The 22618-nt window shown below is 37.6% G+C and overlaps 2 protein-coding genes, 1 long non-coding RNA gene and 1 other non-coding gene across 8 annotated transcripts; 2 read left to right on the top strand and 2 right to left on the bottom strand.

The window, feature by feature from the left end:
- Window positions 1-517: 517 nt before the first annotated feature.
- LOC117280694 (uncharacterized) lies at window positions 518-1662 on the bottom strand. The gene is made up of 3 exons (XR_011413513.1): window positions 1473-1662; window positions 1071-1147; window positions 518-978 (listed from the first exon to the last, which is right to left on the bottom strand). It is a non-coding gene; the product is annotated as an uncharacterized lncRNA (long non-coding RNA).
- A 296-nt stretch (window positions 1663-1958) lies between these two features.
- LOC104112835 (uncharacterized CRM domain-containing protein At3g25440, chloroplastic) lies at window positions 1959-5233 on the top strand. Of its 5 annotated transcripts, none has more exons than XM_009622871.4 (5): window positions 1964-2229; window positions 2679-3147; window positions 3533-3934; window positions 4042-4195; window positions 4328-5233. In XM_009622871.4, the coding sequence occupies exons 1-4, from the start codon at window positions 2141-2143 to the stop codon at window positions 4165-4167; spliced, it is 1086 nt and encodes a 361-aa protein (XP_009621166.1). In that variant the 5' UTR covers window positions 1964-2140; the 3' UTR covers window positions 4168-4195; window positions 4328-5233. The 5 variants fall into 5 exon arrangements, 3 of the variants coding, with proteins under 3 accessions (XP_009621167.1, XP_009621166.1, XP_009621165.1); XM_009622870.4 differs by having other exon boundaries at window positions 4317-5233; XR_690081.4 differs by having other exon boundaries at window positions 1965-2229; window positions 4042-4232.
- A 605-nt stretch (window positions 5234-5838) lies between these two features.
- On the top strand, window positions 5839-5911 carry TRNAV-UAC (transfer RNA valine (anticodon UAC)). Its single transcript has one exon. It is a non-coding gene; the product is annotated as a tRNA-Val (tRNA).
- Window positions 5912-6261: 350 nt separating this feature from the next.
- Window positions 6262-20276, bottom strand: LOC104112839 (uncharacterized). The gene is made up of 13 exons (XM_070177743.1): window positions 19886-20276; window positions 12337-12410; window positions 12008-12091; window positions 11803-11883; window positions 11293-11373; window positions 10377-10469; window positions 9685-9864; window positions 9503-9570; window positions 9049-9100; window positions 8191-8244; window positions 8013-8105; window positions 7472-7538; window positions 6262-6795 (listed from the first exon to the last, which is right to left on the bottom strand). Exons 1-13 carry the CDS (start codon window positions 20025-20027, stop codon window positions 6704-6706), a joined length of 1161 nt encoding a protein of 386 aa, XP_070033844.1. The 5' UTR covers window positions 20028-20276; the 3' UTR covers window positions 6262-6703.
- Window positions 20277-22618: the final 2342 nt, after the last annotated feature.

Raw genomic sequence — 22618 nt, 5'->3', positions numbered from 1 at the left:
AGTACTTATATTGTCCTGAATTTTTAAACTAAATATATTAACTTCAGGACAATTGAGAACATTTTTGTCCTGAAAATTTAAACTGAAGAACTGAAATCCAGGACGCACTGGCTAATTTCTAAATAGCAGTCCTTTAAAGTGGCTACCTGGTGTCATCTCTAGGGGTGGGCGTCTGTCGGTTCGGTCAGTTATTATGAAAGTACGGTTCGGTTTATCGATTTTCGGTTTTGTAATATTAATAACCAAATCAAACCAAAGTATTTACGGTTCGGTGCGGTTTTTTCAAAGTTCGGTTCGGTTATTTTCGGTTTTAAACGGTTGTAGGAACAACAAGTATTTACGATTTTAGGAACATCAATAAACAAGGCTGGAATTTATTTGTTGTTCGTCCAACCCAGCAAATTGTCATTTTGACTTTTGAGAAAGACAACCCAGCAACAAAGAAAGACAGTGGCAGACGGCAGTCTAACACAAGTTTTGCTGACAATAACACTCTAATTTGAAACTACACTATAAATAAAACCAAGAATAGACTATAGAGAACAAGCACACAGAGAACAGGGAGGCCTTCGTGCAAACAGAACACCTAAGTAGCAAAATATCGCACAGTTCAGCAGTGGCAAACTAATCCAAAATAGTTTAACACAGTGGCAAATCTAGCAGCTACCAAAGTCCAAAATAAGTCTAGAAATACCATCACCAAACAACAAAACAGTGGCAAACTAGTCACAACCCACAAGCCACAAAGTAAGTCTAGAAAATGATACTTAAAGTCTTAAATACGAATCACTGGATGAGGCATGAGACACTTCTTAATATGCTTCACTAAGCCATAAGTGCCATAATACTTTGGATGACAATTATAAACTCGACCACAATGAAGATACTTTGCTTTGCGGGCTTCTTCATTTACTTTAACTAGCTCAAATTATTCCCAAATAGGTGATCTAGCTTTAGAACCACGAGGCATAGTTGAACCTACTAAAAAAGAAAAGTTCACAAGTTAATAAAATATTTTTAATTATAAATAACAAAAGAATATCATAAAACAAGCAAATCTTTAAACTTACCACTTGTTTAAACTATGAATCAACAATGCTAGTATCTCTTTCAACAATGCAAGTTTCTCTTCCGCTCGTTGCCATATCTAAATATAATTTGATAAAGTGTGTCATTTAAACTTACAAAGTAAACTAATTTTCACTAAAATACTCATATAACGCAAAATCTTACCAAGTTCAATTTGCTCAAGAAACTCCAAATCTTCTTCAACATTAGTAGGAGTACCCTCACATAACGCAATATTCATTTCTCTGAAAGTGAAGCTTTTAATGCCATCCATTTTTATAGAGAGCCTTGAGGCTGGAATTAAGATATTAAACCTTATAAGCTTCGTCAGTTTTGCAGAAAAAAGTCGAAAGAAACATATTCGTATAAAGTAAAGGTAAAGCTTATCAAATGAGAGAACTTACATAAACGTTTCCTAGATGATAAGATGCTTTGGTATTTGGCATGTTGTCTTTTGATTAACACAACGATAAGTTGCAGGCTCGCAGAAGAAGGAAGAACCGAAAAACCCTAAATCTAATTCTTTATTTAGGTTTGGGAAATGAGAATTGGGAAGTGACTAAGTGTATTAGTGATTTAGTCTATGTAACCTATGGGTTTGGGTATTAGACAGACTATCAGTAAGTTTGGGTTTGGGTAAACTAAATTGGGCTTTAAAGTTCAAATAGGTATTGGGCTTCAGCCTAAAATGGGTAATAACTAATACCCAAAATTTTGATTTTTCGGTTAAACCGAAATATCAAAACCGTAAACCGCACCGAAAAATCAAAAATTAATAATTTAAAAATCGTGCACGGACCGAAAAATCGATTAAACCAAAATCAAAAAATCATAATTTACGATTCGACCAATTTTTTTGATTCGGCCGGTATTATGGCCACCCCTGGTCATCTCATCTCTACGACAACGTTAATTGTTAATGGCTTTGCCATTAGGCCAACCCAATAGCCCAATTTGAAACCGGGTCCATAGTTCTTGGGGCGGGCTGGAGCGTTTGGCGGGTCAAAATTTCAGCAGCTGAGAGAGTAAACTGAGAGTGACTGAGCAACCAGAATTCGCCGCGGTGAAGATCATGTTTGCAGTAAAGAAATACATTCGAAACTCTTCCCTCAAGTTTTGGAGCTTCATTTTCAGCCATTCCAATTTCAATGTCGCCTCAAGGTACTCATTACAGCCACTTTCGTACCTAGGTTTTTAATTAGTGATATACAGAATTTATATTAGTTTCCAATAAGAAGATAATTTGTCGTGTTGATGACATGAGTTGAGCGTAAATAGAAAAGTAAGGATTCGTACAGCCAACCTTAACTTGTTTGAGACTGAGGCGTACTTGTTGTAATTGTTGTTGTTGTTGTTGTTATTCCAATAAGAACAGAAATTCTTCATTTGTCAAATGGAAGGGTGAATTTTTTTCCTCTTAATTAGAAAGAATTATCGGTACCCATTAAAAAAACATTAATTATTTGAATTGAGGCTATTCAACAGTTCCATCTTTGGCCCAATGCTATAGGTTGTTATAAATTGGTGAAAAACATTTCTTTTATATTTTCTGTTAGTTATTTATGAGCATTTGCAATTTATCTGCTAATTGGTTTTTTCCATTTATGTAGGGAATCTCCTCTTATGTTTTGTCACTCTGGAAGAATTCTTCCAAATCGTGCATATTTGCATAAAGCAACTTCCTTTACACGTTTTCGTAGTCATGTCAACTCCTCAATTTCCAGAAACTATCACCAAATGAGATTAATTCGTAGATTACCATGTCAAGATCCTGCAACCAACGCTTTGCGGCCAAGTTCATTAACTTCTGGGTCTCGTGAGATCGTTTTGAAACAGGTCCATGCGAGACAGTTCTCTAGTCCATCGATAGAGCTGAATACAGAAAAAGGCGTTGTCAGATTTAGATTTGGTCAAGAAATTGGAAAAAGTGGTGGTCAGACAAAGGCAGAGCGTGTGGTGAAGAAGTTTAAAATGTCTAAAAAAGCAAAACTGAATGAACTCAGACTTTACAGACTGAAGGCAAAGAAGAAAATGAGATCTCCAAATCCTGAAGTTAGGATCAGATACAAACTTGAGAAGGTCAGAGCCATTAAGGGTGATGATATCCTTGTTTAAGATATGTTGAGCAGAATGTTTTGCCTCTATATAGTAATTTTTCCCGGTTAATATTACCAAGCATTCGAATGGTCTTCTGTCATCATGACTTACACGTTTTTTTCTAAAAAAGAAGTTTGAGAAAAAGAAAATTTGTATGTCATTATTTTTTGACAATATTGTCTTGCCTGCTCTAATTTCTGATTCTGATATCTCGGAGAATCATTTATCCATGTATATCAGGCCAATGTAGCTTTGGCATGTTTGCCAAAACTGTATCACTTTCTTTTGCAATGGTCCAAACTGATGAAAAAGAAGAAGAGTGTTGAAATTTGACTTCTTAATGTTGGTTGTTGCATATATTTTGTAGGCAAAACGAAAGGAAGCTTGGTTGATTGAGAAACTGAGAAAATTTGAGGTACCTAAAGCTCCAGATGAACCGCATGATCCTGAAATTTTAACTGAAGAAGAGAAGTTTTACTTAAAGCGCACTGGTGAGAAAAAGAAAAATTATGTACCGGTTGGAAGGCGAGGAGTATTTGGAGGGGTTGTTTTGAATATGCATCTTCACTGGAAGAAACATGAGACAGTTAAGGTTGTTTGCAAGCCTTGCAAGCCTGGGCAGGTTCATGAATATGCTGCAGAGCTGACTCGGTTGAGCAGAGGTATTGTTATTGATATTAAACCAGACAATACCATAATTTTCTATCGTGGAAAAAATTATGTTCAACCAGACGTCATGTCTCCTCCAGATACTCTATCTAAAGACAAGGTGATGTATGCATTTTTCTTGTGATGTCGTGCTTGAATCAACCTGTATGTGAAAATTAAAAGAATTTATTCAATAGACGATTTACTATTGGCTTTGTAAAACTGTAGGCCTTAGAAAAGTATCGATATGAGCAGTCATTGGAGCATACAAGTCAATTTATTGAGAAAATGGAGAAAGAGCTGGAAGAGTATCATGAATATCTTGCCCGGAAGAGAAAAGAAGAAAAGAGTTGAAGCTGATGGTTTGAAGTTAACTTCTGATGTATAGATGCAATTCTGAAATGTTTCTACCTCTCCAGGCAAGTAATAAAAATTGTTAAATTGTTAATTACTTAAAGTTGTTACCGAAGCTTAGTGCTGGTTGTGTCTTTTGATTATCCTAGCACTTTCGCAGTTGAGATGAAAAGTGTGATGGCCAATAGGAGTGGATCTGAAAGAGGAAGGAAAGGAATCATTTACCTTGCATGGTAGCAAATAAAAAGAGACCGAGTTAATTTTTCAACCCCTCAGAAGTTGAATGAATGGAGTAGGATCACTCTTTAACTCTCATCAGTCATCTGTTCACGTGCAGAGAAAAATTAGAAACCCTCGATACACCAGCCCCTTTGCAATCCTTTTGCCAAGCATGGTATAAAGGTATATACTTGCTTCTTCGTGCTTACTGCTGAGCTGACAACCAGCTTGAATCTTGAATAGATTTGTGGATGTTATGTCAAGTAAAAGAGTGTTTGTCTGGAAATATGTCAGCTGAATCTGTCAGCAAAGTTTCTATATTGAGTGAGGGAGTTAAGCTGGGGAAATTTAATGGTAACAAGGCTTGTCAGTGAAAATTAAAGGTAAAACTTCATGTTCTCATGTCGCAATATGAGTGAACTTCATCTGTGAATTCTCTGATTGGCTGATGTAGTCGTTACCATTCAACCTATTTCCTGGTGTTACGTTGCAAAGGGTTCATTTTAACAAGCAGTCGAAAAGCAAAGACACTGTAAAATGTGTTGCAATCAGTTCAAATGCTTGTGGATTTAACTTCTCTGATGGTCAGTGCAGCCTTCTCCTTTTAACTCAGTTTTCGAATTGAGTATTCTTGCTTGTATTCAGATCATTTTTAATGGAAGATTCAGCTAATAGCTCCACAGAAGAGCTATCAAATCCATTGAAGCTTTCTTTCACACTTATTGTTTGTTGTTTAAGTATGTCGGTACAGTCCTTGTAACTTCGCCTATGTGTTCTACTGGTTGATATTTATTGGCAATTATAGAATAAATACAACTTACCCCTTCATAAGGGCAGGTCTTGCAGATTTGTCGACTAATTTTACTACTTCAACAGCCGATCTGAACATAGTGTGTTGGCCTTGAAACATCTGATGGAGTTATAAATTGGTGAATGTAATGGATTCAGAGGACATATATAATCATCCAAGTATGGAGTCGTTTTTTAGTCGATTATTTGTGCTAGTGCCAAAACTCCTTCAGTTTTATGTCGAAAAATGACAGAACCGAGATTGTCCTGAACTATTTCTGATCGAGTGGAAGCCAAAAAAATCATAAGTATTCCGAGAATCAGTATCTTCTTATATCATATAGAACTACTGAATCATTCTTGCTTCTCTTTTCTTATTGTTCTCCAAATATAAACGTTGAGTTATTTACTACTAATAGGGAAAAAGAATCAGCGATCGGGATTTAGCGCACATCCCTTCTTTAGTACCCAATGTGGGTATAACTGAAAACCTATGGATTTTGGTTCCTTTTTCCTTTCTTCTTTTTCAAATTTCAAGTTCAAAGTGGAAACCTAAGCTGAGATTTTGTACCTCTTCCTAATGATATTACATTTTGTTGGTTTACGCGTTCTCCTGGAAGTAAAAACGATATGTAATAGAGAAGTTTCTACAAACAACCTGAAGTTGCTGTGGTGTAGTGGTTATCACGTCAGTCTTACACACTGAAGGTCCCCAGTTCGATCCTGGGCAGCAACATTTTTCCTCGATTGCTCTTTTTATTTCGTCTTTTTGCTTTTTGGTTGCCGCTCTTTCACAAATGAGCCAAATCACGAAGAAATAAATAGTTATTGCGAAATTGACGTCGTCGAACCAAAATCTACAATATCTTAAGACGTTCTATCACAAAGAAACTTTTTTCTTTTCTTTTTGATTTATTAATTTCTAAAGCGTCTTCGATTAGATTTGCTGCTTAGTTGCATGACTGAATGTACCAAGAAGTACAAAACTGAAAATCGCATTCTCGAAGAATCTTGCATTTATGAATCAATGTGCCGATTCTACGCTGCTAACATTCAGGCTCGTGTGGACATCCTAAAAGTATACAATTCAGTGGACAAAAGTCAACTTATACCACTCAACAATTACAATTTACTCTGTTTCTGGGAGAAAATTCGGCATGCAAAATTCAGTCCAAGCTACAAAAAAGATCATCTCTATCAATTGAACAGAAGTACAATACCTAAGATCATCTAACTCACAGGTGAAATACGAAGCACAATGAGAATGAGTTGCAGCAGAAACTACAGAAGTTATTCATATTCTGCAGTTGTGGAATTTTGCCCTTCTTAACGTATTTTACCCTTCGAAACTGATGCATATGTCTTCCTTTTTGTTGGAAGGCTTATACATAATAAATAACCAAACAAAACCATCAGAAGGCCCGAGGATGGAGAGAAATGAACAAATATCCAGTACTATGCACTAGCTACTGCTGAAGACCTGAAGTCGAAGTCGAAAATGATAAAGCGCTAGCTTGCAGTAGTGTCATTACCCAAACTTCCCGAGTTCCACTTTCTTCTTTATCGCCTTTTGACCATGGTAAATAAATGCATCTACTATTCCAGCAACTGTGAAGACACCTGAATTAAATGATAAGACGATGTAAGTATCTTGTAGGTTGTACGAAATTAACACTGAGAAGCAAGCAAAGAACAAAGTGATTTAAAAAAATGAACATTCACCACTTGGTTGACCAGAGCAACAACTTAAGACGCTGTTGATTGAAACAAAACAGAAAGCAAATTTTCAATAAACAAAGTTGGGGACAGAATTCTGTTTAGCACCCTAGTCACAATGAAGTGTTGCCAGATCTTATAAAAAGCAAAATCTGATTTCTAGAAGAGAAAATTGCACAAAGAAAGATGGCTTGAAACAATATAGACATTCTCCCATTTTTATATATGCCCTTTTTCAGATTTACCATTTTCACAATTTATGAAGAGAACTGAAAAAGCAATGTAACTAGTCAAGCTTAAAGCAAATCAAGCATAATTCCCAATGATGGGAAAACTGGTATCTGGTGCTTGAACCAATTCCTGTTTACATTTTGGAAGAGGGGGCAAAACCTCTCTAGAGCAGCTCAAAAGAGATCTTCCAATTGTCCAGTTTCCCCTGATTTCTTCTCGGGGGCATAAAATTAAGAACTTCATATTCTACCTCCCTTCGGAAGTCAAAGAATGACATAATCCTCCAACAATCACGAGTAACATTAATACAAGAAAGGTCATCTGAATACTATATCGGACAATGAGTTACCTCCAATAATTGCACAAACGCTGGTGAGGAAATGAAAGAATGACACATGCTGCTCCGTGAAAGTCACCTGCAACAAGTAACCAAATTGGAAGAATAATCCACCTTGTCCCATAGAAAATCTAACCATTTTTGAAGAAAAAAAAACTTAGTTCTCTTTTTTTAATAACCGATAACTGCACTATTATAGGCTTCAAAACTCGGTGGATAATAGGCGCACCCCTCTTCCCTTAATCATTTTTGGTTCACAGCAAGTTTCAAACTCATAATGTGCCTTACCAGGCTATCACACATTCTGCGTTGTGCTACTTTTACCATTTAACCATATTTCAAATATCCCGTAGTCTCGCATTGGAAGCTTTCACTTTCATGCTTGCATGTTCATGATTGTGATTATTCAAATTGGGATATTTTAATGATATAATAAAGAAGGGAAACTCCTCCCAACTATATTCAAATCCATCACTTCCGAGCCCTACTAATATAAATTTAAAAAAATAACTTAGAAAGAGGAATAAAAGGGGAAAAATGCAGGAGATTTTACCTTGATTGGCGAGAGGTCATAAAAGAAGTAAACTCCGGGAGGTGATTGGAAAAGACCCATCTCTGAACTCTTGAAATGCTCGGTCGCTGAGAACTATACATAACCAATGTCCTTCATATTACAAAGACTGACAAAAATCCAAGAAAGAATGTTCACCTCAAAAAGATCTACAAAATACCTGATTTGAATCAATAGTACGGCCTCTAAAACCTTTATATATTGTAGGGACCACCTGAAACACCAGCAGACATGCTGAGCAAACTCTTATTTCTCAGCTTTGAAAACAGAAAGTTTGATTTTTGCCAATTAATTCCATCTAAATCACAGTATAGGTAGAAGATATTCGTCTGTTGTGTCACAGTTGTGCTTTTCTCTGTCAACAGTTGGTGTTTGTCTTTGACGTAACTCGTGCCAACTGCCGGCAAGACAACATTCGCAGACCACGAAGCATGAAAATGAATTCATTTAAATTTTGCTTCCTCTATTTTTCTTTAGTTTTTACAATAGCAACTAAGATTTACTTCCAAGGTGTTAATTAATTATTTATATTAATTAAACACTGTAATGACACGCAATTAGCATAGATTTACAGTGCACTTTTTGGTCTTAAACTAAGGCTTCACTTATGCAACAAGTTCAGCCATGTGGATTATTTTTTAAAAACTACTGAATTATTTACTCTTCTTTTCTTTTCTTTTCTTTTTTGAGAATGGTAACAGTATATTCATCGGCACAAAAAACTGCTGCTGGTAGCCAGATTTACAATTATTTACATAATTTTAAATCCTACCACAGCTTTACGTACACTTAAAGGAAGAGTCTTGGGTTCATAGAAACTTGATATTTACAATCTTGAGTTGCCATGCTTCTCCTGTACATGGTCCTTTTTTCACTTCAATTATGTTACTTTATTTCCTTCTCTGCCTCGAGCCAATTTCCAACATCACATGCACACTTATCAAGAATACACATATGCATGCAAATCAGGAGGAGAAAGAAGCAGAAAGGAAGAATGCTATATCACACAAACACTGACTTTTAGAAAGTATTGATACACTCCATGCTGTGCTTCCTGCGTCCAGTGAACCCTAAAAGGTAAAAGAACCAAAAATTCTCAGGCAATATACAAGTGCAAAAGATAAAATAAGAAAGGAAGTGATATGTTCTCCATTTTTTATTTTCCCCAGGGAGAGGGTGGAAAAGGAGATCGAGGGTATGTGATAGACGTAAAGAAAATATAATAAACATCGCTGTTCAGCAAGAATAGAAAGATGAATGTGTCAAATTGTAATTACATGGACAACCAATGATCTAAGCTGAAAGGTCTTCCATCTTCTAAGTGCTAATTGCAATTTGTAAATAAGCTTGACATTATAAGTTGATAAATGCATGTTAAACTTCAAGATACACAGGAAACTGCAAGTTAACCTTGAACTATAGTTAGGAGCACAAGGCGATACATAGTAGAGTGCAGAGAGTAAGGAAATTACCCATCAAGTGGATTTACAACTCCAGGAATAGAGTCGCCAAAAGCTATCTTGTTTACCCTATGACTGATCTGTATGACATAAAAAAAGATGTTAATTGAGTGTTGGTCAACATTCCTAAATAGATCAAAATTATAAGACAACAATTTATTTTTATAAGTAATTTATTTTAGAAAGCATCTTACATTATAAGTATCTGATTGTAAGGCAATCAGTTCGAAGAGTTGAAAGCTTGACTGGTGAAAGCTTTTTCCAGCAGCAAAGTGAAAATTCCCAGCCACTTTATTGACCTCTAGAGATCCATGGATGTTACATCCTTCACCTTCTTCATCTTTAATCTTTTGGACAAAACCTTCCCTTTTACACTACAAGTTAAAATATCAAATAAGCAACATCAGAATAATAAAAAGAATGACCACTGATGAATAAGTAGGTTAATAATATCCTTCTGCCATAATTAAATATAATAAAACTATTAGCACGTCCTCTGCTGCTTTCCATTTTATTCATCCTCTCCACTATGCAAAATAAAAACTTCTACCTCCCCACTATATTGTGTTGAACAATTTTACTGTGCACTCTCTTTCACTATTTATTTAGACTGTCTCCAACTTACCCCGAACCCCTTACGGTGGTGAAGCAACAAGCTAACACAAAATAAACTGGTTGAAATAAGCTTGTCAATGACTTGACAATAATAAATTGACAAATTTTTCAACAATTTTTTTTCTGCCTTTGAAGTCAACGGCCACATGCTAATAACAGTCAACAAGCAATTGAATGTGCCTACTCTTTGTTTATGTACTTAATGTTCTGTATTCAGTGTGGCCATCGTGGATTAATTAAGAGCAGGTATGATTTGAACATGAATGTAAACCTGATCGATTAAATCAGTATTTGTTATCGCCCAGCCTCTCTTTCGATATGCTTCACGAACTTCTTCACATGTATTACAACATTCATCATCTGCCTGCAAAAGACATAGGAGACAGACGTAAAATATATGGAATGTAGTCTTTGGCACTATGTTCTTACAAGGGACAAATAGCTAATCTGTCAATGAAAATAAGAGTTCAAAGTTCAAACACAGACCAGCTGCAGCAGCCTCCGTTCCAGAGAACAGAAAGCAAGGAAGCAAAAATTTCATCCAACAAGAAACCAATTGACTCAGAAAATGAGACCCAGAGAGCGATTTTAGGGAATGAATAAAAACCATTTCACTCTCATAGTGGCGGCCATTCTTTCACCCTCATGTCAACCAAGTAGTTATACTGATCTAGCACCATCTAATCATGATTTCGGTCCTTTCTGGGTTTTTTTAATTAATAGGTACCATTAATTTCTGTGCTTTGAACAAGCTTTGACAGAAAAGTGGTTCACTAGGTGATTCATTCTCAACAAAAGTGGTTCAGTATGTGATTGCAATGACAAGAGTGATAAAAACATACCCTTTACTACTAGTTCAAGGTTCATTAGTTTTAATAAATCATAACAAATCGTGAAATTTTTGTTTTTTAGTACTGTAAACAGCAGCACCCAGACCTTCCTGCCCCAAAGCCAAATAGTGGCTTTCCACTTTGCTCCAATGGTTGCTCGGACACCCAACCTCACAGTTGGGGGAGGATGTCCCTTTCCACTAGGCTACTCTCTCCCTTGTTATCATGACAACTTCATGTTCACCATTCTGGGAATGTACATTTGGATGGGTTTAGAATAATACCCATTAAAAGCCAGCAACTATCTACGCTAATTGAAGGAAAAAATAGAGAAGCCTAGCTGAAGTTGAAAAGTACCGTTTCTGCACCAAAGCATGAACCACAGTATGTTTCATTGTGCTCAAGTCTGCCACCGTGCTTCTGCAAAGGCCTCTCGATCTACACAGGAACAAATAGGAGAGAGAGAGAGAGAGAGAGAAAGAGAGAGAGAACAATACAGTTAGTGAAGTATAAGCATACAGTAAATCTAAACTAGAATAAAGCAAACAGGACAATGTGAGATCTGAATCACCAGGCTACACAGCATACTTGCCCTTTACTACAACACCCATAGAAGGACATTAGGTATAACCATGGAAGTGATTCATAATGAGGCATCACAATTCTCTAAAGCATTAAGATAACTGACACCATAAAATGCAGCAAAGTATTATATCATGAATGCGGAATTCAATAGCAGAATCATATGGACTAATAAGCAGAGGAATATTGCAAAACATTCATGAATGCATAGGCCTTCATGTTCAAATAAGTAGATAAATAAGCAGCGGAATACTGCAAAACATATAGTATCAATCACCAACAAACCTTGGGAGCACCAATTCCATCTTGTCTGACTTCAATAACAGCTCCATGGGAGTCAATCCTCTTTTTGAATATATCGTGTCGCTGCAAGTTTTTTGAAGTGAAACAAATAACATGAGTTTTTGAGAAGAAGAAACGCGACATAATAACTATAGTAGAAGTAAAAGAAAAAACAATAAAAAAATGTAAGATTATGTGGATCACATACTATGTCAAAATGTTCTTCTCCGCTAATATCCCTGGCATCAAGACTGAGCAGTGAACATGGAACAGCTGGAAAAGTGATATCAAACTGCTTGAAGAACAAAAGATATATTAAGTCTACATCTGCAGCCACAGAAAACGTAAGTTTCGCGGGCAGATTTTTTTGAAGCATACTGGTTTGAAAAGGCGCTTTCAGCTATTATATCTGCCGAAGATAAAATCAATATTCTCATAGAAAGCATAAAATCTTGAAACATGAAAGGAAAAAAATGCTCTCAGAGATCATATATTATGAAGTTTTAATTGACATCTTAAGAAGACAGTGAACTTTACATGTATATGTAATTTTCCTCCCCTTGAAGTATCTACAATGAGCTGTGTTTCAGTATAACTGTGGATATACAATCCTGCAAAGCAAGAAAAAGATCAATGAATAAGAAATTCTGGTTGCCATTTTTTTAATCAAGAAAAAATTCTGGTTGTTATGTGAACAGGGGAGTGTTCGAGCTTTGAAGTAACCCACGGAGTAGCTATGCTGTGATATATGCTTTTTCACTTCAGAGTCACATAAGATATAACTTTAAAAAAAAAGATCTTCAAGTTTAAAAAATTCTGGAACAACTATAAACCATGGAAAGTTTTTAAAGAGAAACTCACATTTTTGAAGAACCAAAAAAAATTTCAAACAAGGTTAAAACTAAGAAAAATTATGAATAAAATCAGTTACTAACGCACTCACACACATAAAGTAATAGTAGATGCAAATGAAATACTTCTTCAAATAGGGACAATAAAACCTTTGCAAGTTCTATGAAACTCTGTATTTATCAAAAAAGATTCTCTGAGCATCCTTTCATGCCTAGTAGCATGTTTAGCAGAAAAGTAGTAGTTCGTCCACAAAAGTGAAAGGTCCAAGAAAAAGGGGAAAAAAAGAACATCTACGTTTAAGAGTTGTCAGAAACTGCTATCCATGTAGGACATCAGCTGACCATTGAATCTTATGTTTAAAGCTAACTATCAAAAAATTATTAAGCTTTTAAGCTGAGTGGTGGTAAATGGTAATCCCCAGAACCTTGAGACTATAATCCCTAAATCTTTGAGATTAAACATTTCTCTTTGTGGAAACTTCCAATCATCTTCATCTCTTAAAACTTGAAAGTACTTCAGCCAATTGTCAACATATTTCGAGATGATAGTTGCATCTTTTTTGGACAAAAAAAAAGTTTGACAAGTCAAATTCGGTCGTACTGAATCACCAAAATGGTGCAAAACATATGCACGTCATCATAAATGTACACTCACATAAGTAGGCCCCTCTTTCTTTTCCCAAGCAAGCAAAAAAATTATTTACATAGGTCTGCTGGAACCGGGTCCAGCATCCACCCAGCTCAGCCCAAGACAAACAGTAAGCAAGAACCCTAGGTCTGCTAATGCATGCCTCAACAGTACTTTCTATGGCCGAGCCTCTTCTATCTCTTCTTATTCCTAAACTTCCACCACACCCATCAAGAGCCAAGCTCCCCGCGACCAAACCCCAGTAAATTCCCCCGGCAACCGCGCCCTCACGCGCCGCCAACTCGCATGTCTTTCCGGCGAGATCCCAGCCACGCGCCGGCGCGTGTGGCCTTTTCCGGCAACTTTCCCCAATTCCATTAGAATTGATCCTAAGGGGCCCAGTTTATTTCAAGCTGCGCATGATAAGGCTCCTAAGCATATGGGAACAGTCGTTCCTCCTTCCTCTGGCCATGGTGCTTCACACAGTGGCACTCCTTCACCGAGCTCTAGTGACATGTGCCCCTCTACGATGGTCGTTGTTGCAGGGGCAGAACCGGTATGGATGGTGCTGTTAATCCACGGCCCACCGCTTCTAATGGACCCGATTCCATCAACCCCTCACCTGCTCCTGGGCTTAGTTGTGCTGAGGCCACACTTAAAGTTTCTTCTTCTTCTGGGGTGATTGTTGAGCATGCCCGAATTGATGTTAGTGTCAGACCAGTACTTTCAGTTAATATGCCGCCAAGGGTTCCATGCTCTCTTCCACCATGCTACACTATTGATGGTTCTGGACATTCCTATAGCAGCGGCGTGTTAATTTCAGAGGTTGCTGACCCTCAAAGAAATGGTGAAACCCTTTCAGAGGTTAAAACTCCTAGTGCTAGCAATGCTATGGTCTTGTATTCCTCTGATAGTAGCAAGGAAAGGGCACATATAGAAGAAGCCTGCCCAAGTTCGTCAAGGATCGGAGGAGGGGATATGTCTTTCTGGATGGAGGATAAACTATTAAACTTTGGGAAGTTTCTAGGTGTTTCTGTTGAAGGGAAGGAAGATAGGGTGTTAGAACTGTTGAGGGAGATTGAGCAACAATCTCTTTACGATGGTGCAAGGAGGGAGTTGGGTAAAGGTGTTGAGCAAAATAACTTAGGGGATGTAGTGGTGTATCAGAGAAGGGGGCGAGTGTGTGATAAAGAGAAAGGGACCTCGGCTGGGGGGTGGGGAAATGGGGGCTATTGTCGCTTATGGAAGTTAAGATCCTTTCATGGAATATGAGGGGGATGAATGATCCAAACAAAAGGGCCATCATCAAAGTGGGAGTTAGGGAGTGGGGTGCCAACCTAGTTTGTTTTCAGGAGACCAAAATGGAAGTTTTGTCAGATGCGATCGTGAGAAGTGTCTGGGGAGGTAGTTGGGTGAAATATGACTGGGTCCCAGCAGCGGGAAGTGCCGGGGGCATTCTACTTATGTGGGATGATAGAAGCTTGGAGGTAAAGGAGATTAGGAAGGATGTTTTCTCTTTGGCAGCTCTCGTCAAAGATAGAGTGAGTGGGGCGGAGTGGGGATTTGGGGAGTGTACGGGCCGGTAGGGGAAGGGTCCAAGGTGTCTTTCTGGGAGGAACTGGCCAATATTATGGGGGAATGGGACATTCCATGGGTTCTAGGGGAAGACTTTAACACTATTAGATTCCCGGAGGAGAGATTAGGGTGTAGTGTGATTTCGAGGGCCATGGAGGAGTTTTCTGACTTCATCAATGATCACTTTCTCATTGACCTTCCTCTGTCAGGGGAAAGGTTTACTTGGGTCAGGGCGGAGGATTCCAACTCAAGTTCTAGACTTGATAGATTCCTGACATCTCCCTCATGGGATGAGCTGGTGCCGAATGTGCTGCAGATTCCTTTACCCAGGTTGACTTCAGATCATTTGCCTATTTTGCTAGATGGATGCAGAGGGAGGGGGTGCGTGCTCCCTTCCGATTCGAAAACATGTGGTTGAAAGTGCTAGGATTTGGTGACAACGTGAAAGAATGGTGGACAAGCTACGGGGTATTAGGGTCACATTCATACCGTCTTTCGAAGAAACTCAAATTGCTCAAGGGAGATATTCTTAGGTGGAATAAGGAGGTTTTTGGGAGGGTAGAGGTTAAAATAAGGGAGCTTATGCATGAATTGGGGGATTTAGACAGAGGGGAAGGGGCAGAGTAGTTAGACGAATCTGAGAAAGAGAGATTGGGGGAGGTTAAGAGGGAAATAGTCGAGTTAGCAATAGCTCAGGAGACTAGTTGGCGGCAAAAATCGAGGGTGCTCTGATTAAAGGAGGGGGATTCGAATACCAAGTTTTTCCATAGGGTGGCGGTCGCAAATCGAAGGAGAAATTTCATAGAGTCCTTAGTTGTGGATGGGGTGAGGATTGAGGGAGAGGAGGAGGTAAAAGGGGCAATAGCGGGGTTTTATAAGAACTTATATAAAGAGGAAGTTAGTTGGAGGCCGACTTTGGGGAGAATAGAGTTCAACCATATAGGGGAGGGAGACAACGAGTGGCTAGAAAGGGCTTTCGAGAAGGAGGAGGTGCACGAGGCTGTGTCGAGTTGTGCTGGTGATAAGGCCCCCGGGCCTGATGGTTTCTCCTTGGCTTTCTTTCAATTCTTCTGGGACACCATCAAGGGGGAGTTGATGGAAGCCATTGAATACTTCCATGCGAATGGTGTTTTCGAGAGAAGTATCAATGCTTCCTTTATTACTATTGTGCCTAAGAAAGAAGGTGCATCTTGTATCAGAGACTACATGCCTATTAGTCTCGTGGGGAGCATTTACAAGATTATTTCTAAAGTGCTTTCCAACAGATTTAAGAAGGTACTTGACATGACTGTTTCGTCCTCCCAGAATGCGTTTGTGGAAGGTAGGCAGATACTGGATGCTGCCTTGGTGGCAAATGAACTTGTAGACTCCAGAAGGAAAAATAGAGAACCCGGCTTACTATGCCAGTTGGATCTTGAGAAGGCTTTCGACCATGTCAATTGGGAGTTCCTGGACTTCATTATGATGCGGATGGGGTTTGGGGAAAGATGGAGGGGATGGATAAAGTTCTGCATTTCCTCAGTCAGATTCTCTGTCCTGGTTAATGGTAGCCCGTGTGGTTTCTTTGGCAGCTCCAGGGGTCTCAGGCAAGGTGACCCCCTATCCCCCATGTTATTCATTCTAGTGATGGATGCTCTGAGCAAAATGATGGATCGTGCGGCGGGCGGAGGTTTCTTGAGAGGATTCTCAGCTCCGATTGGGGTGCTCAGTGCCCGAAGAGTCTCACATTTGCTTTTTGCGGATGACACACTGGTTTTCTGTGATGCCAACATGAATCAGTTGACCTACCTGAAGCAGGTCCTGCAGTGGTTTCAGTTAGTATCAGGACTCAAAATCAACATCGGCAAGTGTGAGATTTTCTCGGTAGGTGAGGTTACTAATATTGATGCCTTGTCTGGTGTTATCAGATGCAAGGTGGGCTCCCTTCCCACTACTTACCTGGGCCTCCCTTTGGGCGCTTCATATAAGGATACTACGGTTTGGAATCCAGTGATCGAGCGGGTTGAAAAAAAATTAGCAGGGTGGCAGAAACGGTATTTGTCAAAAGGATGTAAGGAAGTGCTTATCAAAAGCACTTTATCGAGTATGCCCACCTATTACTTATCACTGTTGCAAGCACCGGTGAGCATCACAGAAAAATTGGAGCGACTTCAAAGGAACTTTCTGTGGGATGCGGCGGATGGAACTAGAAAGTTTCATCTAGTGAATTGACAGACAGTCACTTCCCCAAAGAAGTGGGGTGGACTTGGAGTGAAAGATCTTAGGGTATTTAACAGAGCTTTAATGGGAAAGTGATTGTGAAGATTCGAGGTAGAAGAGCATGCTCTATGGAGGGAGGTCATAGTAGAAAAGTACGACTCAACGGGAGGGGGTTGGAGGACCAAGGCGATCACAACACCTTTCGGGTGTGGCATGTGGAGGAGCATCATGAAGAATTGGGAAGCATTCAGTGGCAACATCACTTACAGGGTGGGAGATGGAAGGAGAATCAACTTTTGGAATCATAGGTGGTGTGGAAAGGATACTCTCAGGGTCTCCTTCCCCCACGTCTTCAAAGTTTCAAACCAGAAAGAACTGATGGTCCAACAGATTCGCAAGGAGCATGAAGGGGTAGTATGGGACCTCTCATTCAGGAGGAACATGCAAGATTGGGAGATTGCGGAGCTCCAAGTTTTGTTGGCGCTGCTATACGGGCAAGACAGAGGCTTCAGCCATCTTGTGACTCTTGGAGATGGGGCTTGCGTGGCGATGGTTTATTCACCGTAAAGTCCTTTTACCAGAGTATGTTGGTGAGAGAGGAAGTCACTTTTCCATACTCCTCGATCTGGATTCCTAGGGCGCCCACGAAGGTGTGCTTTTTTGCATGGCTAGCGGCAAGGGGAGTGATCTTGACTGCTGAAAATCTCCGAAAGAGGGGAATTACACTTGTTAGTTGGTGCTACATGTGCAAAAGCTCAGGGGAAGAAGTTGATCACCTTATGTTACATTGCCCTGTGTCCTCTGCTTTGTGGAGGGCAATCTTGAATCTTTTTGGTGTTCAATGGGTGATGCCAAGCACTGTAAAGGAAATGTTACATAGCTGGGGCGGTTTTCGTAGAAGAAGAAAGCAGAAGCGTGAAAGTTCGCCCCGTTAGCTCTCATGTGGGTAGTATGGGGGGAGAGAAATAGGAGAGCTTTTGAGGAGATTGAGTCTTCTTTTTCACATCTTAAGAATAGTCTTTTATCTTTGATCGCTTTTTGGTGCACTCATTTAGCCCCTACTTGTATAGAAGATTGGGCGTTTTTTGTAGAGAATCATGTTCTGATGTAAATTCTCTACGTCTTTGGTATACTTCGTGTATACGGAAGTTCTCTCCCTTTTGATTAATACAATTTACCTTATAAAAAAAAACTAAGCCGGCGTTGAGAATTACAAAAAATGGGGTCCTCTTATACAAAATATCAATGTTGTCATGAACTAATGAAGTCTATCATGTTATTATTTACCTCGGAAGCATCTTCTAACTAGCACAAGATATCACTAAACATAAAGACCTATATTTTAATATACGTACAGCTCTAACTTTGCCCACAAAACATCTCTGATTCCTTTCCTTTGGTAAAATCCAACATATACATGCTGGAAGAGTTCTCCAAATCTTTCTCAGATCTTTCTTACTGCAGTTACAAACCATCTAGAAGCAGAAAAGATCATTCACTGACAGTGGCATCAACCAATTGGCCCCAAACATGCTCAAAAACAAGTTCCCCAGTTGCCTAGCAAGTGGACAATGCAAAAATAATAGGTGACTGCTAATTTTCACTCCACCCCCATATGCAGGTTACTCTGGATCTTTCTAACCTTTATGTAGGCTACTCTTGACCTCTTACCAAGCCTTCTACGCAAAAAGAAATCTTTCTTTACACCAACAATATAAATGAACTCTTTACATCTCTTGAACTCTTCAGTCTTCACATTGAACCATCCTCCTATTTCGCTCATTCCAAATCGTTCAAGAACATCATAACAGGCCAGCTTTCCATGGTGTTTCATCTAGCTCAAATCCTCCTTACCTCCAGCTTGTTAAATTTACTAACACCATACTGGGAGTAGCCAATGAATGTCCAATAGTGAACACACCACTGCCTAAAGATGTTAGTAAATCTGCAGCGTAAAAAAAAAGTGATTTACATTTTTTTTCCATCCACTTTGCACTGCAACGCCAACACAATAACTTACTTGGATGATGCAGCACATTTACGTGAGAGTTTGAGAGAAAAATATCCTCAATATCATCGTAAGCCTGTTACCTATTTCTCATATAGAATATAATTCGTCAATCCCATTAAACCCCACCACAAATTAAAAGTGATTCATGTACTTCAATCCTACTCAATAAAGAGATTCTTTCTCTTACTTACCACTAAAAACTCAATAACAATGTTCCGTGACTACAATCTCACAGCTCCTTATCAAAAACTACAATCTCACAGCTAGCCGCAGTCATTCATATAGTATCCTCTATTTACATTCCAGTATTCCACTAATCCTTTTTAACCAGTTTAGGAGAGATGGGATAGGTGTAATAATGGACAATCATTTCCCTTGCTTATACACAGTAGCCTTGGTTGTTAGACCCAGTATTTTTAACATAGAGCATAGATATGTGCGAAATCCACAGAATTTAAAAAAAAAATATGAAACTCTGAAAGTGCAGTGGGTTCAGCGTTAAGAACCTTAGGGGTTAAACAGGACAAGTTTAAATCTTGATCCACCTCTGAAGCAACACATAACACTTCCCTAAAGCAACTAATGACGCACAGCATAAATCATATAAATGTACAAATCACATTACCAAATTGTAGTTCTGGAAGTTTCTAAAGCCATTGGAAACAAAATGGAAATAGAGAACCAATCAATTAACTACGCCTCGATCCCAAACTAATTGGTACCACTAAACAAATCCTTTACGTCAAGTCTGTTCTATTTTCATTCTAATTAACAAATCAATAAAAAAAAGGAACATTTGAGATGAGAATGTTGGAATCGTACCGAGCTCGTTGACGAAGAGAACGAGCATAATTAAAGAGGCGACGAGGGTAATAATACCGCCGGAAAGCGTACGGTTATAGAAATCCTCATTGATTTTAGGGTAAGCGTCCAAATTCCGAAGCTTACTGAACATTCTTTCCATTTCCACCGCCTACCTTAACTCATAACCGAACTTTTACAACAATTGAGAACACGGAACGTTGAAAGCTCCGAAGCTATCTCCGGTTCAGATCAGCTTGTACGCCGCCGGCGCCGGCGAGTAAAATTGTTGCCTTGGGTTTAACGATTGGGCCTGGGGCTTTACTTATGGTACTAGACGAGAAGATTCTTTGGATTCAACAAATGATTTGATAATAGCGGCAATGGTCAGCTAGTCAATGCATCCACATTGTTATGTTACTTACTTTGACTAGTTGCGCCGGTTGGATCGGCCAAAACGTAAATACAATAGTATTAATTGATGGACGGAAAAAAAACACAATACTAGTACTAATTCCAAAAAATATCTTATTCACAATAAATAAATATATATATATATATATATATATATATATATATATATATATACTAATCTTTATGAACTTGCGTTGCACATAGACGTACATATTCATAAAAGATATTTGTAAACTATAGTTAAATAAATAGTAAGGGTAAATTAGTTAAATTATACTTTTTATTTTAATAATAAATAAACTAAAAGAATCACTTCAAACAAATTAAAATTATAAGGGAGATAAGCATAATATTGAAAACTACATGGACGATTAATCTTATGAAACAATGTTTGAAGGAAGATCTCTAAAATTATCCCAAAAAATAAACGTGTAAAAAAAAATAATTGATACGCTTTTAATTTGTTCAGTTAGAGTTTCCAAAACTTTTTATCAGTGTAATGATAATAAATACAATATAGAGATGCTTGCCCCATCCCTAATATTAACATGGGTTAAAACATAAAAGAATATACCCTAGATTACATTTTTAAATTAAAAAGTATTAAGTGGATACGATCTAATAATACTTAAAACCTCATAAAATAAATATAATCTAATTACAAATAATATTAATTGACATGGAATAACGTATATATATTAATAGAATATGCATATATGTATATATAGAGAACTAATTTGATAAAGAACATATCTCTTATTCGGGTATTTTGAAGAATTAGCGGAGATAGTGTTTTGAAAACAAAGTAGGAAGTAAATACATGCAATGGATTCCTATTAAAAATGAGATACAAAAAAAAATCTGAACAGTAAACATGCAACAAATTCCTATTAAAATCAAAAGAGATTCGACAAGAAGTTTTCTTCGTGAACGTTGATTCTTCAAAACAAAGTTCTCAATTTTAAATTTTAAAATTTTGTCCAATACGAAATTATTTGTATGAAAGAATTTAGCTCTAAATGGTATCTCAGGGATATTTTAGTCGTTGAACATTTAGCGTTTTAACATTCGTGCTTTTATAATATATATATATATATATATATATATATATATATATATATATATATATATATAATATTATAATAAAAGCTAGAAACCCTTAGGCAAATATAGATCGTCTTTTTTATCCTTTGAAAATAGATTTCATATTGGACAAAATCATAATTTAATTATTTTTTTAATATATAAAATTTTGAAATCAACTAAATTTTTTCTTATTTGAATTTTTAAATCAATAAATATTTTATTAAATCTTTCCTTATTTGAAATCTAATGGAATCCAAATATTAGGATTTTAAAGTTGAATAAAAATACATAATAGTAAGCCATAGAGATCAAATGTATGATTTATTTTAATAATTTATTTGAGATGAGATACATAGGTAAATTGTAAGATATGTGATCATTTGCAGGATCTCAAATTATTATCCAATACTAGCATTTTAAAGATAAAATACCCCTAGAATATTATACACCCAAATAATTCAATTAATGAATCGATCGGTCAATTTGATAATTAATCGGATAAAGTTATTCAAGTCAATTTTTATTTAATATTATCCATTGAAAAGTTACTCCATTTATCATCTATTTTACTTATCCTCGATTGTGAATGCAATATTTATTTGTAGTGTTCTTCTTCAAAAGTTTTTTTTATATAACTTGAGAAATTAACTAATTAGCAAAAGAATGCAATTTAATTTTTTTTTTCTTTATAACTTGAGAAATCAACTAATTAGCTCACAGTTTCCTTTTATTTAGCCACTAATTAGAGTTGTATTTACTCTTAAGTCATTGTTTAAAATATATTTATTCTTTTAGCTAGTGCTTTAATAAACTTTTACCCGCCCGGACGAAAATACCCTTGTGCTAGACATGATGTCCTTAATTTCATGAGTGTTGTGTAGATATTAAGGACCAACAACAACAACTCAGTATAATCCCACTAGTGGGGTCTGGGGAGGGTAGTGTGTACGCATACCTTACCTCTACCCTGAGGTAGAGAGGCTGTTTCCGATAGACCCTCGGCTCCCTCCCTCCAAAAACTCCCCACCTTGCTCTTGGGGTGACTCGAACTCACAACCTCTTGATTAAGGACCAAATGTTCTGAATTAGCACCTTCTGTTTTAAACTTTAGGACATCCTGTCATTGACTTCATATGTGCAGTGTATGTTAAGAGATATCGTGTCCTTAACTTCATGAGTGTTGTGTAAATATTAAGGACATTCTGTCCTTAACTTCATGAGTGATGTGTAAATATTAAGGACAAAGTATCATGT

This window comes from Nicotiana tomentosiformis, chromosome 1 (genome assembly GCF_000390325.3).
Source record: "Nicotiana tomentosiformis chromosome 1, ASM39032v3, whole genome shotgun sequence".
NCBI classification, from domain to species: Eukaryota; Viridiplantae; Streptophyta; class Magnoliopsida; order Solanales; family Solanaceae; genus Nicotiana; species Nicotiana tomentosiformis.
Note: the sequence above shows the minus strand (reverse complement) of the source record. Positions and strands in the feature narration are given on the sequence as shown.

Excerpts from the sequence above, each read along its gene's own strand:
- LOC104112835 (XM_009622871.4), top strand. The coding sequence starts at position 2,141 with ATGTTTGCAGTAAAGAAATACATTCGAAACTCTTCCCTCAAGTTTTGG. Across the intron at positions 2,230-2,678 it reads AATTTCAATGTCGCCTCAAG|GGAATCTCCTCTTATGTTTT; the intron begins GTACTCATTACA and ends CCATTTATGTAG. Across the intron at positions 3,148-3,532 it reads TCAGATACAAACTTGAGAAG|GCAAAACGAAAGGAAGCTTG; the intron begins GTCAGAGCCATT and ends TATATTTTGTAG.
- LOC104112839 (XM_070177743.1), bottom strand. The coding sequence starts at position 20,027 with ATGGAAAGAATGTTCAGTAAGCTTCGGAATTTGGACGCTTACCCTAAA. Across the intron at positions 11,374-11,802 it reads ATGGAATTGGTGCTCCCAAG|ATCGAGAGGCCTTTGCAGAA; the intron begins GTTTGTTGGTGA and ends GTTCCTGTGTAG. Across the intron at positions 6,796-7,471 it reads CGTTTGTGCAATTATTGGAG|GTGTCTTCACAGTTGCTGGA; the intron begins GTAACTCATTGT and ends CATTTAATTCAG.